The 15,895-nt window shown below is 41.6% G+C and overlaps 1 protein-coding gene across 1 annotated transcript in view; it reads right to left on the minus strand.

Annotated features, from left to right (window-relative positions):
* The window catches only part of LOC145394749 (cytochrome P450 2L1-like), a 116,166-nt gene that overhangs the window by 25,831 nt on the left and 74,440 nt on the right, over positions 1–15,895 (minus strand). The window contains exons 7-9 of the mRNA XM_080268530.1: positions 8,044–8,164; positions 7,465–7,645; positions 6,653–6,770 (exon numbers count right to left, since the gene is read on the minus strand). Of these exons, the coding sequence (XP_080124656.1) occupies positions 6,653–6,770; positions 7,465–7,645; positions 8,044–8,164 (420 nt within the window). The remainder of the gene's footprint in view (positions 1–6,652; positions 6,771–7,464; positions 7,646–8,043; positions 8,165–15,895) is intronic.

The raw sequence follows: 15,895 nt of genomic DNA on the forward strand, positions 1-15,895 counted from the left end.
TCATTTCTCCCTTAGTCCATACGCATCCCTCAACACATACTCTTCAGTCACCTCATCTCCATTACATTTAAACTCTTCCTCTCTGCTACACTCATACTCCATGTTTCAGCCCCATATAATGCAGTCAGTACCACTACACCCTCATACAGCCTTCTCTTTACATCCATTCTAACCAAACGACATCTAAATGCATTTTTCATTCCTCCCAGCACCTTTCCTACTTCATTCTTTCTAAACTACACCTCTACATCTATTCTTCCACCCACAGCAACATGTGACTCTATATACTTAAAACACTCTACCTCCTCAAGCAACTCACCATTCAAAAGTACATTCATTCTCCTACCATTTGCCAACCTTGTGCACTTCATCACTTTACTCTTATTCTCAATTTCCTCTTTCACACCCCCTTCCAAACTCCTTTACCAACTGTTTCAATCTCTCCTCCAAATCAGCCCACCAGTGCAGTATCATCCGCAAACAGCAGCTGATTCAGATTCCACTCTCTACCATCAGCATTCACCAGCTCAAACATCCACCTAATACTCTTACGTTCACCTCCCTTACAAAACCATCCATATTAACATTAAATAATCAAGGTGATATCGCACATCCCTGCTGCAGCCCCACTCTCATGAGAGACCAATCACCCACACTATTTCCCACTCTTCCAAAAGTTTTACTGTCTACACAAAAACTTTTCACCCTTTTAACAATCTACCATTGAGTTCATACAGTCTCAAAACAGTCCACAAAGCCTCACTGTCAGTTTTATCATGTGCTTTCTCTAAATCCACGATAGCCCTAAACACATCCTTACCTTCCAATGATTACTTTTCACACACCTATCTCACAGCAAACGCCTGATCCACGCATCCCCTCCCTCTCCTAAAGCCACACTGCTCATCACCAATCACTCCCTATGTACCCTCTCTAACTCTCTTAATCGACACTCTACCATACACCACCTCTCCTCCTCTAAACCTCACCTTCTCTTCCCTACTGAGACTCAGCTGTCTGAGGCAACTGACAGCAAACCCTTTTCTGTAACCTCCTACTTTCTCTATACTCATTTCAAAGCCAAAGGTGAATGTTGAGTATATGTACGCGACGACCTATCTTGTTCTCGTGTTCCTGAACTTGATTCTTCTGAATTCTCTACTCTCTGGCTTCGGCTCTCCTGTCATTCTCTGACTAAATATATCTGTGTTGTTTACTGATCCCCTACTTCTACTGACTATCAAAAATTCTTCGACTATCTTACTTCTACGATGGAACACATTCTATCCATTTCTTCTTTCTCTGAAATCTCCATTCAAGGAGATTTCAATATTCACCTCCACCTTTGGCTCTCCTCTCCATTCACTTATCCACCTGGTGAAAAAGCCTTCATCTTTTCTATCCTAAACGACCTAGAGCAGCTTGTACAGCACCCTACCCGTATCCCTGACTGCCTTGCAGAGAGCTCCAACATGCTTAACCTCTTCCTTACAACTAATCCTTCTGCTTACACTGTTAATCTTTTCTCTCCGTTGGGCTCCTCTGAACATAACCTTGTTACCATAACCTGTCCTATCACTCTGGTACGGCCTGTGGACCCTCCAAAGAGACGTTGTCTGTGGCATTTTGGAGCTGTGGGATGAGATGCCCTCAGGCAGTACTTCTTTGTTTTCCCCTGGAATGATTATTGCTTCCATGGCCGGGAGCCATCTGAGTGTGCCTTGCGCATTATGGAGGTTATTCTCTTGGGCATGGAAGCATACATTCTTTTCTCATATCCTTTGACTAATGCAAGAAAGCCTTGGTTTAATCATGCTTGTTCTAATTCTATCCGCAACAAGGAGAGGACCTATAAAAGGTACCAGAGCCAACCCACCTCTGAATCACATCTTTTTTATGTTTCTGCCCGGAATCGTGCAAAGTCTGTTCTTTGCTCTGCAAAAAATAATTTCATCCGTACTAAATGCTCTCAACTCTCCAATTCGAATTCTTCCCGCTCCTTCTGGCACCTTACCAAAAACCTTTCTAACAACTTTACCTCATCATCCTTCCATCCTCTTTTCAGTTCTGATGGCTCTGAAGCTATTTCTTTTGCTGATAAAGCAGATCTGTTTGCTCAGCCTTTCTCCTCCAATTCCACCTTAGATGATTCCGGTGTTGTTCCTCTATTACTTCCCCCCTCTGACTTCCTCATGGCTGACATTAAAATTTCTTCAGATGTATTTTCTGCCATCAGTGGCCTCAATACTAGCAAGGTATATGGGCCTGATGGAGTCCCTCCTGTTGTTCTCAAAAACTGTGCTTCAGTGCTTACACCATGCCTAGGTAAAATTTTCGCCTTTGTCTTTCATCTTCTACCTTTCCTTCTTGCTGAAAGTTTGCTCTCATTCAGCCAGTCCCAAAGAAGGGTAACAATTCCCAACCCTCTAACTATCGTCCAATTGCTTTAACATCCTGTGTCTCAAAAGTTTTTGAGTCTATTCTTAACAGAAAAATATTCAAGCATCTTCCCTATCACAACCTTCTTTCTGATCATCAGTATGGGTTCCATCAGGGACGCTCCACTGGCAATCTTCTCACCTACCTTTCAGACTCCTTTGTCATCCTGCTTTCGGGACTTTGGCGATAGCTTTGCCATTGGACTTGACATCTCAAAGGCTTTCGAACGAATCTGGCATAAATCTTTAATTTCCAAACTGCCCTCTTATGGTTTCTATCCTCCTATCCGTGCCTTCATCTCTAGTTTCCTTTCTGGTCGTTCTATAGCTGCTGTTGTAGACGGCCATTGTTCTTCTAGATCTATCAACAGTGGTGTTCCTCAGGGCTCTGTCCTATCACCAACTCTCTTTCTTTTATTCACCAATGATCTTCAAAGATGTACATCTAATCCTATCCATTCGTACGTTGATGATTTCACCCTTCACCTTTCCATTCGGTTCCCACAACGTCCATCTCAGCAGTTACTTCAACAAAGAAGGGATGAGGCTATGGTACACCTAATGTCTGACTTGGCTCGTATCTCTGATTGGGGTAAAAATAATCTTGTTGTTTTTAATGGAGCAAAGACTTAGTATTACACCTATCAACCCGTCAAAATCTTCCACAAGAGTACCCACTAATGTTTAATAATATTCAGCTCAATCCTGCATCATCCTTGAACATGCTTGGGGCTTCATTCACATGGGTTTTATCTTGGAAAGATCATATTGCGTCTCTTGTAAAATCTGCTTCCAAGAGATTAAGTGTGCTAAGCCGCCTCCGTGCCTTCATTACCCCTGCACAGTTGTTGACTTTATACACGGGTTTTATTCGCCCCTGTTTAGAGCACAACTCTTATGTGTGGGGATGCTCTCCCATACAGCTCTTCTCAATAGGGTGGAGTCAAAGGCTATTCGTCTTGTCAACTCTCCTCTTACTGGTTTCCTTCAACCTCTGTCTCTTTGCCGCACTGTTGCTTCTTTATCTCTTTTCTATCGCTACTTCAATGGTCACTGCTCCTCTGAACTGTCTACTTGCATCCCTCCACCTCTACGGTGGGCGCATAGCACCCGTCTAGCAACAAATTCTTATCCCTTTTCTGTCCAACTATGTCATACAAGAGTTAACCGTTACTCCCAGTCTTTCATTTATGCAACAGGTCAACTCTGGAACTGTCTCCCTCTGTCTGTATTTCTTACTTCCTATGATCTCCAGTCTTTCAAATGCAGTGTGTCCATTCATCTCGAATTGAATGGATCTTGAATTTGGCTCTTCTTTGTATTGTTTTTGTTTTTTTTTCTTGGAAGGAGCATTCATGTGAGCTCATTCTTTGGTTCCTTCTTCTTTGCATTAAAAGAAAAAAAAATCTTTACCTACAACACTCAACAGACTTATACCTCTAAAACTAGTCCATTCATAATTATCAACCATACCTTTATACAACGGAACCATACAAGCACTTGCCTAGTCAATCGGCACCATACCACTCACAAAACACTTATTCAGTAATTTTACTAACCACTCAACAATAGTTGCTCCACAACCTTTCAGACATTCCACAGCACACCCATCCATACCTGCAGCTTCCCCTGCTTTCGTCACTTTTACTGCTTCCTGCACTTTCTCCATCGTGATCAAAGAATCATTCAACTCTACTAACACATTTATTCCTTGTGTTCTCCCATCTCAGCCTCTTTTTCTGCCTCTATATTTAACAATCTTCCAAAATACTCTGCCTATCACTTCCTAATTGCATCCATCTCAGTTAACATTCTTCCATTCTCTTTTAATCGTTCTTCCTCCCCAGAGTCTCCCCCTCTCACCCTCTTCACTTCCTTCCAAAACATATTTTTTTTCTGCTGAAAATTCTGTCAACTGCCTACCCCACTTAACATCTGTTGCTACCTTAGCATCACCCACAGACCTTTTTGCCCTATTCCTCTTTTCCATATACCTCTCATCATTTGTCATTCATCACCATTTCTCATCGTCTACCCTATTTAATAAATTTCTCATCCTCTGTCCCCTTCTCTCACCTATCACTCATCCTCTACCCCTTTCTCATATAACTCTTATCCTCTATCCCCCTCTCATATATCTCTCATCCTCTACCTCTGTCTCATATATCTCTCATCTCTCTCTCCTTCTCCCTCCTCTCCCCATCACCCTCACTAACATTCACTCTTCTAGCTAAGCGACATAGACATATTTCCAATCTGTTCCCTGTCACAACTTAGAATTGTTATTAAGGAAATATTACATATGCATTATATGTTGCACTTTGCTCCCCTTATTCTCCCTGCAAACGTTTTATGACTACAGTGTGGAACGTAATAATCTTCATAGAACTCTGCATTACGTCCCATCTCAAATGCTGTCTTATTTTTGTGCCCCTTTTCATCTTTTGTTTCTGAACCTTTTCCATTCTTGCATAGCATTAATGTTTTTAAAATAAATATTTATTCTAGTATATGATCATTTTATGGAAGCCAACGTCTAAACACTCATTAGCTGCACTATAAAATGTTTTGATTACTGATACAGCATACATATAATGCTAACATGGAATGAAGCAATACAAATTTGTGGAGCTGTACATATTCTGGAAGAATATGTTTCATAATGTTTTTAGGCTAAAACTCGAAGTACTGCAGCTCGAACTGTGCTCTAAAAGTATGAACATAAACATCCCCGGTTGTTAAGAAACGTTCTCGTGCATGACACGCCCCTGTAGGCTCTTTCATTTTGGGGCTAAGACTGATGAAGAAGGAAAGAATGAAGAAAACAATATATTTTCGATCAAATTTTGCTATTCCTACGAGGGTTAGCAGGGTTTTGCGACTAGGTTTATGCTTAAATACTGAAGATCGTTTAGTCCGTATGCTTAAATCTGGACTTTACTAGCGTTTTGATCCTAGCGCCGCTGTACCTTAATTACAAGTTGCCATTTTGACACTATGCAGCCTGAACAGTGTAAGCACTACCACTATTAAGCAGGCCATACACGCACAGGTAAAGCCCGCCCAGTGGCCTGAGGAGGGCAGCCCATTCAGGCAAACCTGGGCGTGTGTGGGTAGGGAACAGGCTCCTGTGCAGGTGGCCTCAACAGTTGTCATGGGATCTGTCGTGGACAGATTTCCGTGTTCATGCTCCGGTCAGGTTCAGGTAAACTGAGCATGTGTAGGGTACCGCAGGCTGTCAGGCATCAGTCTCGTGTCAGTTGTGCGGGAGTGGAGATGCGCCGCAGTTCTTTCAACAGTCAGATGGGACAATGTACTCCTTATCAACCAAAATTTTCCCATTTGGTCCGTTTTTCCCTCCTCATTCTGATATTTGCAGTATAGGCTGCAGCAACAGCCCCAGTTGCATACTGCTCCTGGACATCTGTGGGCAGCGCAGCATCCATGGTCTCCCTCACGCCATGGTGTTTCCCTTGCATCTGAGCTCTAGACGTGAGGCCGACTGAAACGTGTGTAGGCACAGCATTATTCGTTAAGGCCGGCGTCTTCAGGCCACCGGACGGGCTCGCCTGTGCTTGTATGGCCCGCTTTACTGATACAGTAGCATGCCAGTGTCTTCACTTTCCATTTACATCCTCTCATTCACTCTCATCCCTTCTTTTGTATCATTATTTGTACGTGTTCTCACTCTGACTCACTCTGACTCTCTCTCACGCTCATTCAGACTCAGTTTGGGTTGTTGTGGCATGCTAGTGTAGTGTCTTCAATGATTCTCACTCTCATTCTTCCCATCGCAGCCTGCATATGTTCTCACACTAACTCTGACTCACCCTAAGTTACAGTCTAGCTCTCACTCTGACTCACCTTTGGGATGTTGTAGCCTGCCAGTGTTATTTGCTTAGTGACCCTCTCAGTCTCACTTCCATTACTTTTACCACATACATTACTGATGCTGTAGCCTGCTCGTGTTCTCACTTTGGCTCTCAGTCTCACCCTCAGTCACACTGTAATTCTCATTCAGACTCACTCTAGCTCATTCTAATTCACTTTAACTCACTCTCATTCACTTTGATTCTTTCATTCTGGCTTACCTTCGGGATGTTGCGGCCTGCCAGCGTTATGTGCTAAATGGCCCTCTGACATTCACTGTCCCACTCTTTCACTCCCATACATCTTACATGTTGTACCATCCTCATTTTCTCACTGGAACTCACTTTGGGGATGTAGTAGCCAGCTAGTGTGGTGTCTTCAGTGGCCATATGGAACAAACCCAAGGGAACGAGTGAGGCTCTTCTCTGTACCTCACAAATAGTCGCTTGGAGGTAAGGCAGACTGTGGGGAGAAGAGCATTATCATCATTATCATTATCATCATTACCGTCATCGTCATTATCATCGTCATCGTCATCTTCAGCCCGTTTTATTTATTTATTTATTTTTTTCCGCGACAGGAAAGCTAGTTTCTTTTTGTCAGTGGTGGTGGCTGTGCTGGTATTAATATATTAATATTAATATTAATATTAATATTATTATTAATATTATTATTATTATTATTATTATTATTATTATTCTGATGATGATGATGATGATGATGATGATGACTTTATAATCATAATTATTTTTATTAGTTATTACCTGTAGCTGTAGTAGTAGTAGTAGCAGTAGTAGTAGTAATAGTAGAGGTGGCAGTAGTAGTAGTAGTAGTAATAGTAGAGGTCGTGGTAGTAGTAGTAGTAGTAGTAGTAATAGTTGCTGTAGCAGTAGTAGTAGTCTTGGTGGTGGTAGCCGTAGTAGTAGTAATAGCTATTGCAGCAGACTATGTGTAAAAGCTGAAATATAATTTACAGTAGTGCGAGTACGGAAAGTGTTCGCCACACCGAGGTGAAGGAAAACAAAAAGAGGAAGTTTGACTCCTGGGTGGATTCCGCAGCTGTTTCACTCCTTTTTAGCACCAGTCTGTGAGAATGAGGCAGTGAAGTGTGTTATTGGAAAATGAGAGAGGGAAAAAGTAAGACAGCAAAACTCACATATCCTTGTGTTCCAGTGCAGGGAGGGAGTCACGAGGAACCACAGAGTCAATCTCATCCTGCACCTTCTTCTGCACGTCAGGATACAGAGCCATGAACAGAAACACCCAGCGTAATGTGCCTGAGGTAGTATCGCTCCCGGCTCCGAACATGTTACGTATTGATGCCAAAAGGTCCTTGTCTGGTGGGGGGATGGGCACAGGATGGAGAGATTAGTTTAGACAGAAGAGCATAATATTGCATGTATTTGTAAACTTTACATCTGTCTGCTCATCTAACTGTTAGTGGGTCTTTGTAAGGCTGGGAGATGATGGTAGGATTCTCTCTTTTTCTGTTTCCCTCATTTTATCTATTTTCTTTTTTCTTTTTTTTCCTTATCTTTATCTTTCACTCATTTCATTTATAATTCGTTTTCTCTCATTTCATCTTTCAGTTAATTTCTTCTCTCTCTCTCTCTCTCTCTCTCTCTCTCTCTCTCTCCTCTTTATATTATTTAGCACAAATCTGCTCTGTTTCCTCTCCTCTACACTCCCCTATTCTGCTCATCTCATCTACTCTATTCTCCTCTCCTTTACTCACAATCAAGCCTGAAGGTAGAGTCTGGGCTATCCTTCTGCGCCTCAGCCTCTATCATGTAGGCATCAATGTAGTCCCGGGGGTGGCTGGGATCCAATGTTTTGCGGTGATCCTCAATCACTTTCTGTTGGATATATATCATAATGCATTACACTTACTTTAAACTATACCTACACTTTTGGTGAACACGTGACGTTACACCTTGATCACAATACACTACAGTACGAGGAGCCTGGAAGTTAAAGAGGAGCCTACACATAGCGGCGCTGTTCACCCTGGGTGGAGCACATGCGCCTCCACATGGAAGCCAGTCCTTCTCATATTTCCCAGCATCTTGTCGTGGGGAAAGACCCTAGTACGGCCCTGGTGAGGCGTTGTCTACCTACAATGGGCCTGTTCTCTGTCTTATTTACTATACTCTACCTAAAGGACGGTCTCATAGAAGCAGTTCCATACCTGTGGTCAATGGGTCTGCTCGCTCAGACCTTGGTTAATCAGCAACAACAGCAACAAACAACACTGCTGTACACTGTGGTACTCTAAATTTAACTGCAACACAACACACGGCTATAATACTACCACACAACACACTATTATTGTTATAATATGAAGTTACTACTATTTCGCACAGTAACGCACAGTTACAAAGAGAGTAGGCCAGCATTCTCTCTAATACAAGTTCCTATTACTGCCAACTCCAAACTATATGCACATTACAAACTACACTTTCTTAAAAAAAAAAAAAAATGGCATCATCCCAACACGAAGCCTTGAGTCCCTTGGAGGACGGGGAGGGGTGGGACCATAAAAGCCACCATCATTCACCCCTCTCCCGGTGACAACCAAGGGAGATGCCTAGAACCACTGTCTGACTGCTTCTTTTCTGCAACATTCGCTGCCTTTCCTCAAACTTTCTCTCTCTTGAGAGAAAGCTCACCTTCTTGTCCTCACAGAGTCAACTGTCTGAGGCAACTGATAGCAAACCCTTCTCTGTATCCTCCTACTTTCTTTATATGCATTTCGAAGTCAAAGATGGCTGTGGCTATTGTGTATATGTATGCAACAACATACCTTCCTCTCGTGTTCCTGAACTTGAATCTTCTGAAATTTCTTCTCCCTGGGTTTGGCTGTCCTGTCATTCTCTGATTAAATATATCTGTGATGCTTACTTATCCCTTGATTCTACTGAGTATGAAAAATTCTTTGATTATCTTACTTCCAGGACTATCTTACTTCTTGTAAGATGAAACGAGCCCATCAATTTCTCCTTTCTCTGAAAAATCCATTCTAGGTGATTCCAATGTTCAACACCACCTTTATCTCTCGTCTCCTTTCACTGATCCACCAAGTGAACAAGCCTACATCTTTTTTATCCTCAATGACTCTGAGCAGTCTGTACAGCATCCTAACCGTATCCCAGACCACTTTAGAGAGTGTTCCAACATACTTAACCTCATTCTTACAACTAATCCTTCTGCTTATGCTGTTAATCTTTTCTCTCCACTGGGCTCCCATGATCATAACCTCATCACCTTAACCTGTTCTGTCGCTCCAGTAAGGACTGTGGATCCTTCCAAGAATAGGCAGCTATGGCACTTTGGGGCTGCTAACTGGGAGGGCCAAGGGCAGTACTTCTTTGATTTTCCCTGGAATAATTATTGCTTCCATGGCCAAGAGCCTCTGAGTGTGCCTGGCACATTACAGAGGTTATTCTCTCGGGCCTGGAAGCATACAGTCCTTTCTCTTATCCTATGACTGATGAAAAAAAAAAAAAAAAAGGTTCTAATCACGCTTGTTCTAATGCTGTCAACAACAAGCAGGCTTACAAAAGGTACTGGAGCAGCTCACCCTGAGTCTCATCTCTTTTATGTTTCTGCCCAGAATAATTGTACTAAGTCTGTTCTTCGCTTTGTTAAAAATAATTTCATTCATACTAAAAGCTCTGAACTCTCTCAAATTCTTCCTGCTCCTTCTGGCACCTTGCCAAAAACCTTTTTAACAACTTTACCTTATCATCATTTCCTCCTCTTTTCCACTTTGGTGGAACAATAGCTATTTCTTCTACCGATAAAGCAGAACTCATCGCTCCCACTTTCTCCTCCAATTCCACCTTAGATGATTCTGGTGGTATTCTTCCATCAATATCCTCTGACTTCCCCATGGTGGACATTAAAATTTCTTCAACTGATGTTTTGTCTGCCATCTCTGGCTTCAATACTAACAAGGTATATGGGCCTGATAGAGTCCCTCCTGTTGTCCTAAAAGAACTGTGCTTCACTGCTTACACCCTGCCTAAGCAAACTCTTTTGTACTTTCTTTCTTACTGGAAGTTTGCTCTCATTCAGCCAGTCCCAAAGAAGGGTGATCATTTCCAGCCCTCAAACTATCGCCCAATCTGTTTAACATCCTGTACTTCAAAAATATTTGAATCAGTTCTTTAATTAAAAAATAATAATAATAATAATAATAATAATAATGCACCTTTCCAATCACAATCTTCTTTCTGATCATCAGTATCGTTTCCACTAGGGATGCTACACTGGCGGTCTTCTCACCCACCTTTCAGACTTCTGGTCACCCTCCTTTCGGGACTTTGCCAAGAACTTTGCCATTGCACTTGACATCTCAAAGGCATCTTTAATATCCAATCTGCCCTCTTACGGTTTCTATCCTTTTATCTGTGTATTCGTCTCTAGTTTCCTTACTGGTAGTTCTATAGCTGCTGTTTTAAATGGCCACCATTCCTCTCCTAAAGCTATCAGTAGTGGCGTTCCTCAGGATTCTGTCCTATCACCAACTCTCTTCTTTCTATTCATCAATGACCTAAGCTGTACATCAAACCCTATCCACTCATACACTGGTGACTCCACTCTTCACCTTTCTATTTGCTTCCTGCAGCGTCCATCTCAGCACTTACTTCAACAAACAGGAGATGAGGCTATGGGACACCTAAAGTCTGACTTGGCTCAGATCTTTAATTGGGGTAAAAATATATTTTTTTAATACTTTACAAACTCAGTTCTTGCATCTTTCAGCTCGTAAAGATCTTCCACAGGAGTATCCTCTAATTTTAAAAATATCCGACTCAGTCATGCATCATCTTTAAACCTACTTGGGGTTTCATTCTATCGGGATTTATCTCGCAAAGGTCATATTACCTCACTTGTAAAATCTGCTTCCATGAGTTTAGGTGTGCTAATTGGACTCCATGCCTTTTTACCCTTGCAAAGTTGTTCACTTCATACACAGGTTTTATTCTTCCCTGTGTAGAGTACAACTCTCATGTGTGGGGAGGCTTCCCACATACAGCTTTTTTCAAGAAAGTGGAGTCAAAGGGTTTCGGTCTCATTAACTCTCCTCCTCTCACTGACTCCCTTCAATCTGTCTCCTCACCACACTCTTGCATCTTTCTCTTTTGTATTGCTCCTTAAATGGTCATGACTCCTCTGAACTGTCTGACTGCATCCCTCCACCACACCGGTAGATGCATAGCACTCATCTAGCAACAAACTCTTATCACTTTTCCATCCAGCTCTCTAATGCAAGAGTTAACTGTTACTCCCAGCTCCTCATATATGAGACAGGTCAACACCAGAGCTTTCTTGCTCTGCCTGTATTTCCTACTGTCTATGACCTTAAGTCTTTCAAAAGCAGTGTGTTCAGGCATCTCAAAATGACCAGATGTTGAATTTGGCTCTCTGTTATCTTGTTTTGTGTTTTTCTTAGAAGGAAGAATCATAGGGGTTTCTCACCTGCTCCTTCTTCCATGCATAAAAATATACTCTATAATATACTGTAAATCTACTTACGATACAATACTCTTTACCACACTACACTATACTGCATTTACAGTACACTATATTCTGGTTGTTAGTGAAACCCCAGGTTATCTAGACGTCATCCTAATAAACGATAGGAAACCGGCCACTTTAACTGGATGCTCCCTGGGATCTTCTGTTCTGGTTATTTTGAAGGTTTGTTTGTGTTGCGAAAGTGAAATACTTGAGGGAAATGTGATGTAGGGAGGATGCATCACAATGTTGGCATGGTGGATTGTATGTGAGTTGCATTTTGTGTTGGTAAGTTAAGAGGGAGGGGTAGTTGCCGCATCACAGTCTGGCAAGAAGCAGTCGTGTTTCTCTACATGGGGTAGTTTCTGAGGAGTGAAACGCTAGTGGTGGTTGATGAAGGAAGCTGTTTAACTGGAAATTCTGGGTGGCTTTTGCATCTGCATCTGTGTATGTGACTGTAGAATGTAGTGTTAGGTGGAGGAGGAGGATGTTACTGAGTCACTCGGCAGTGTTTTTTATGAGGTGTAACGCAACGTAAAGCTACTTGAGTGGGGTGTATTCTGAGATTAATCAATGTGCCTCTTGTATTCATATTCATGCCATCATATGGTCCGTGACAGAGTATTTTTGTCCCTGGATGCAAGGAATCTGTGGCCTTTGTTCCTCCTGTTATTACTCTTAAGGTTCTGTGCATGATTTTCGAATCTTTTTCATGTATGTAGCTGTTAAAATTCATTGTTATTTGACTGACCGCTTTGTACTGTAGACTGCCTTCAGTAATTTCTTTTGCTGCCGTAGAGTAGTCCCCGTGAGTATTTTTAAGAAATCGATTTTACCTTTGCCTTAATGTGGCTTGTATGTGTCTTTCCAGTGGATGTAATTGTATGAAAAGGGAAACTTGAGGATGGGTTTGAGATTCGTGCCTGTCAGCAATGAAAAGTGATGATTGATTTGGTTGGTGAAGCAGCCATTCTGTTATGTCTAAGCCATTATTTTAGGAAGCATATATTACTGTTGGAGTTGGCCTGCTGCTTGTTACGTTTTGCAATGTGTTGAAGCTGTATTTAGATCATAAGCATAGGACGATTCTCTTTATGTAGGAAGAGCAGTTGTAAATGTCACGAATTCGTGACATCGTATTACTTTGAAAGTTTACATAATGCTACTGGAAATCCCAGAGAACTTCGCTCAGTACTAACCGTCCCACGTTTGCACACTGATTGGAACAGATTTTCAGATCATTTATCATTGTGTCAGGAGTGACTGTCTTTATGCACAGACATCACTGAGTGACATTAATATGTATATACCATTCACTCTGCCCCTGTAACCGCCGGGAGAGGAAGTTCCGCCCTCTTCCCATTATCATGGCCTGCAGCTCGTGAGAACAGACAATTAGAGGCTGGCAGCCTAGAGAGATGGATGTGTTCTCAGAGCTGTGCAATGAGTAGTGATTAGCGAAGGCCATCGCTAGTGCCTTGAGCAGCGGATCATCTAGTTCCCTTGCAGTTCTGCGACTCCATAACTCTCCACCAAATCAGAGGCCGGCATCCACGAGAGACGGATGTGCTTCTCAGAGCAGTGCAATAGTAGCAATGATCATCGAAAACTACCCCTGGTGTCTTGGAGGTGTCTTAGCGACTAGGTTATCCATTCTTCTTCCAGCTCTGTGTCTCCATGTTTCCTTCCAGCAATCAGCAGATCAGCCCTGTCTTCCTGGCAGTTCTGTGTCTCCATATCTCTCCTATGCACGGTATTTTCTTTCTGTTTTCTAGATTTAAGAATGTTAGATAGCTTGATTGCGTCAGTGAGTGAATTCAGTTGCTTAACCCCTCCGTGGCTAACTGTGAGTAATTTGTAGGGACCCACTAACCGATCCTGGGGCCGATTTTTGAAGTTTCGAAAACCGATTGTTTTTTTCTTTCCCAATTGAAGAACGTCAGATGCACCCTGCAGTGCAATTTTGATCTTCCTAGACTCTTCCTAAGCCATGCAAGTGAGTGTGGAAGTTGCGTAAATTGAGGCAGCTGATACCCGTCACAGGCAGGTATTGCAGTGATGCAACATAGCACAAACTGCTTTTTTTTTTTTAACCAAATAACATTGCTAATGGCACCAGGGCCGGATGAAGCAATAGGCCAAGTAGGCCATTGGCTTAGAGCCCACCGATATCTTGGGGCCCACTGAAACTAATTTGTCATTCAGTGTACCAGTGTATAACCTTGTTTCAAGTGTACACCAAGTATTTCATTATAAAATATATTCACAACCATAAGGACCCCTGTACAATAAGTATAAGGCCAGGAGTGTGGAGCCCCTGTACAATAGTTTGGGGGCCCACTGATGAGTTTGGCCTGGGGTCCACAAGTAGGTAAATCCAACCTGAATGGTAGTGAAATGTTGTGACATGACTAAATATGTGTATTTTGAAGAGGTTCAGTATATGATACGCGAAGTTTGAGTTTATATATATATATATATATATATATATATATATATATATATATATATATATATATATATATATATATATATTATGAATTTATTTTGCACTTTCGGTGTTTATTGTGTTTATGATAGTATCAACTTATTTTTGTAGTCTGGATGATCGAGTTTGCTGGAAGAGGGAGGCAAGAGTTTTATTTTCAGACCTAAATGAGATCAATATCATCTGCTGAGTGTACAGGCTGAACAGTGAGGGTTGAAATACGAGACAACCTGCGATTCGCACCTCGCACGAACTGATTAGCAGGCAGGAAGGGAGGCATTTCCACCCACGAAAACATCTCGTGAACACGGAAGACATTTCTGTTACGCTTGTGAAAGGCACCAAAGAAAAGTATATTTTTCTCTTATTTTATTATTATTTTTCCTTCCTCTATGCCTGAATTTATTTACAATCGTAAACAGAATTGCTGTGTGTGTTTCACGAGGGAGGAGAAATATGGGTTTGATTGGGTCTAGATACTGGGTGTAACTGTATGTATTTAGGCATGGTCATGTGCGAAAAAATCATACACCCACCCGTCACGGCAGCAGGTGGTGAACTGACAAATTACTGAGGTTTAAGAGCATGAAGTGAAGGTCAGTCTCATGTCCGAGATGTTCGTTCCCTTCCCAAAAGTTTTCACAGTTTTCTATAAGTCACACAGTGGAGTGAATTATCCAAACCATTAAAACAAACCTGAACAAATAGGTAAAGATATGAAAACAAAAATGTATTTTTCTTATTGTCATGTTTTTTCTTTTGTTTAAGTTTGTACTTATTCATAATCGTAAACAGGGTTGTTGTGTATGTCGTATGGAAGGAGAAAGATAATATTTTCATCTGGGCTGAGATACTGGATGTAGCTGTGCATTTTTAAGCATGGCCACGAGAGAAAAAATCGATAATCCGCTAATCGCGGCACCAGGCTCTGAACTGATTGATGGGGACGGGGTGTGTTGGAATGTAGTGTAGGTCAGTCTCAAAATGTCCTAGAGGTTTGTTCACATCCCCAAAATTTTTGCAGTTTTCTACAAATCAAGCTGAATCGACGCTAGCAGCCACGCATGGTAAAACGTCATTTGATGCCAGCGGCCATGGAAGGGTTAAGTCTCTTTGTAACATAAGCATTACTTCTGTTAAATGAACGTATAATAGTATTTTACTTTTCCATTTGCTCTTAATTTACTTTGCTCTCAGCTTGCACAAACTTTCCTTAACCCTCTTCGGGTAGAGGTCGGTCCGTGTTGCATAGAAGGTAGACGTGGGTCTCTCAGACCCACAAATATAAAAATTTGGGAAAAATGTTTATGTTTCATTTATTCCACTACTGAAAACAGAATAACATATTTAATGTTTCTGCAACACAGACATGTAAAAAAAAATGAACTGTTCTTGTCATTTTATATTTCTAATAAATTAAAAAAAAAAACTAGAAAAAACAGTAAAAAAATTTTGACCTTCTGTAAGAAAAAAAAAAATTGAATGGTTGGTTCAATGGTCCCATAGCATGGTATGGGGAGGTGCTTTCACTGTGTAAAGAGGTGATGCCAGACTCTTCATTTTTATCTGCAATCAG

The sequence above is a fragment of the Coenobita brevimanus genome, chromosome 28 (assembly GCF_032717465.1).
Source record: "Coenobita brevimanus isolate Jiangsu-jjx chromosome 28, ASM3271746v2, whole genome shotgun sequence".
NCBI lineage: Eukaryota > Metazoa > Arthropoda > Malacostraca > Decapoda > Coenobitidae > Coenobita > Coenobita brevimanus.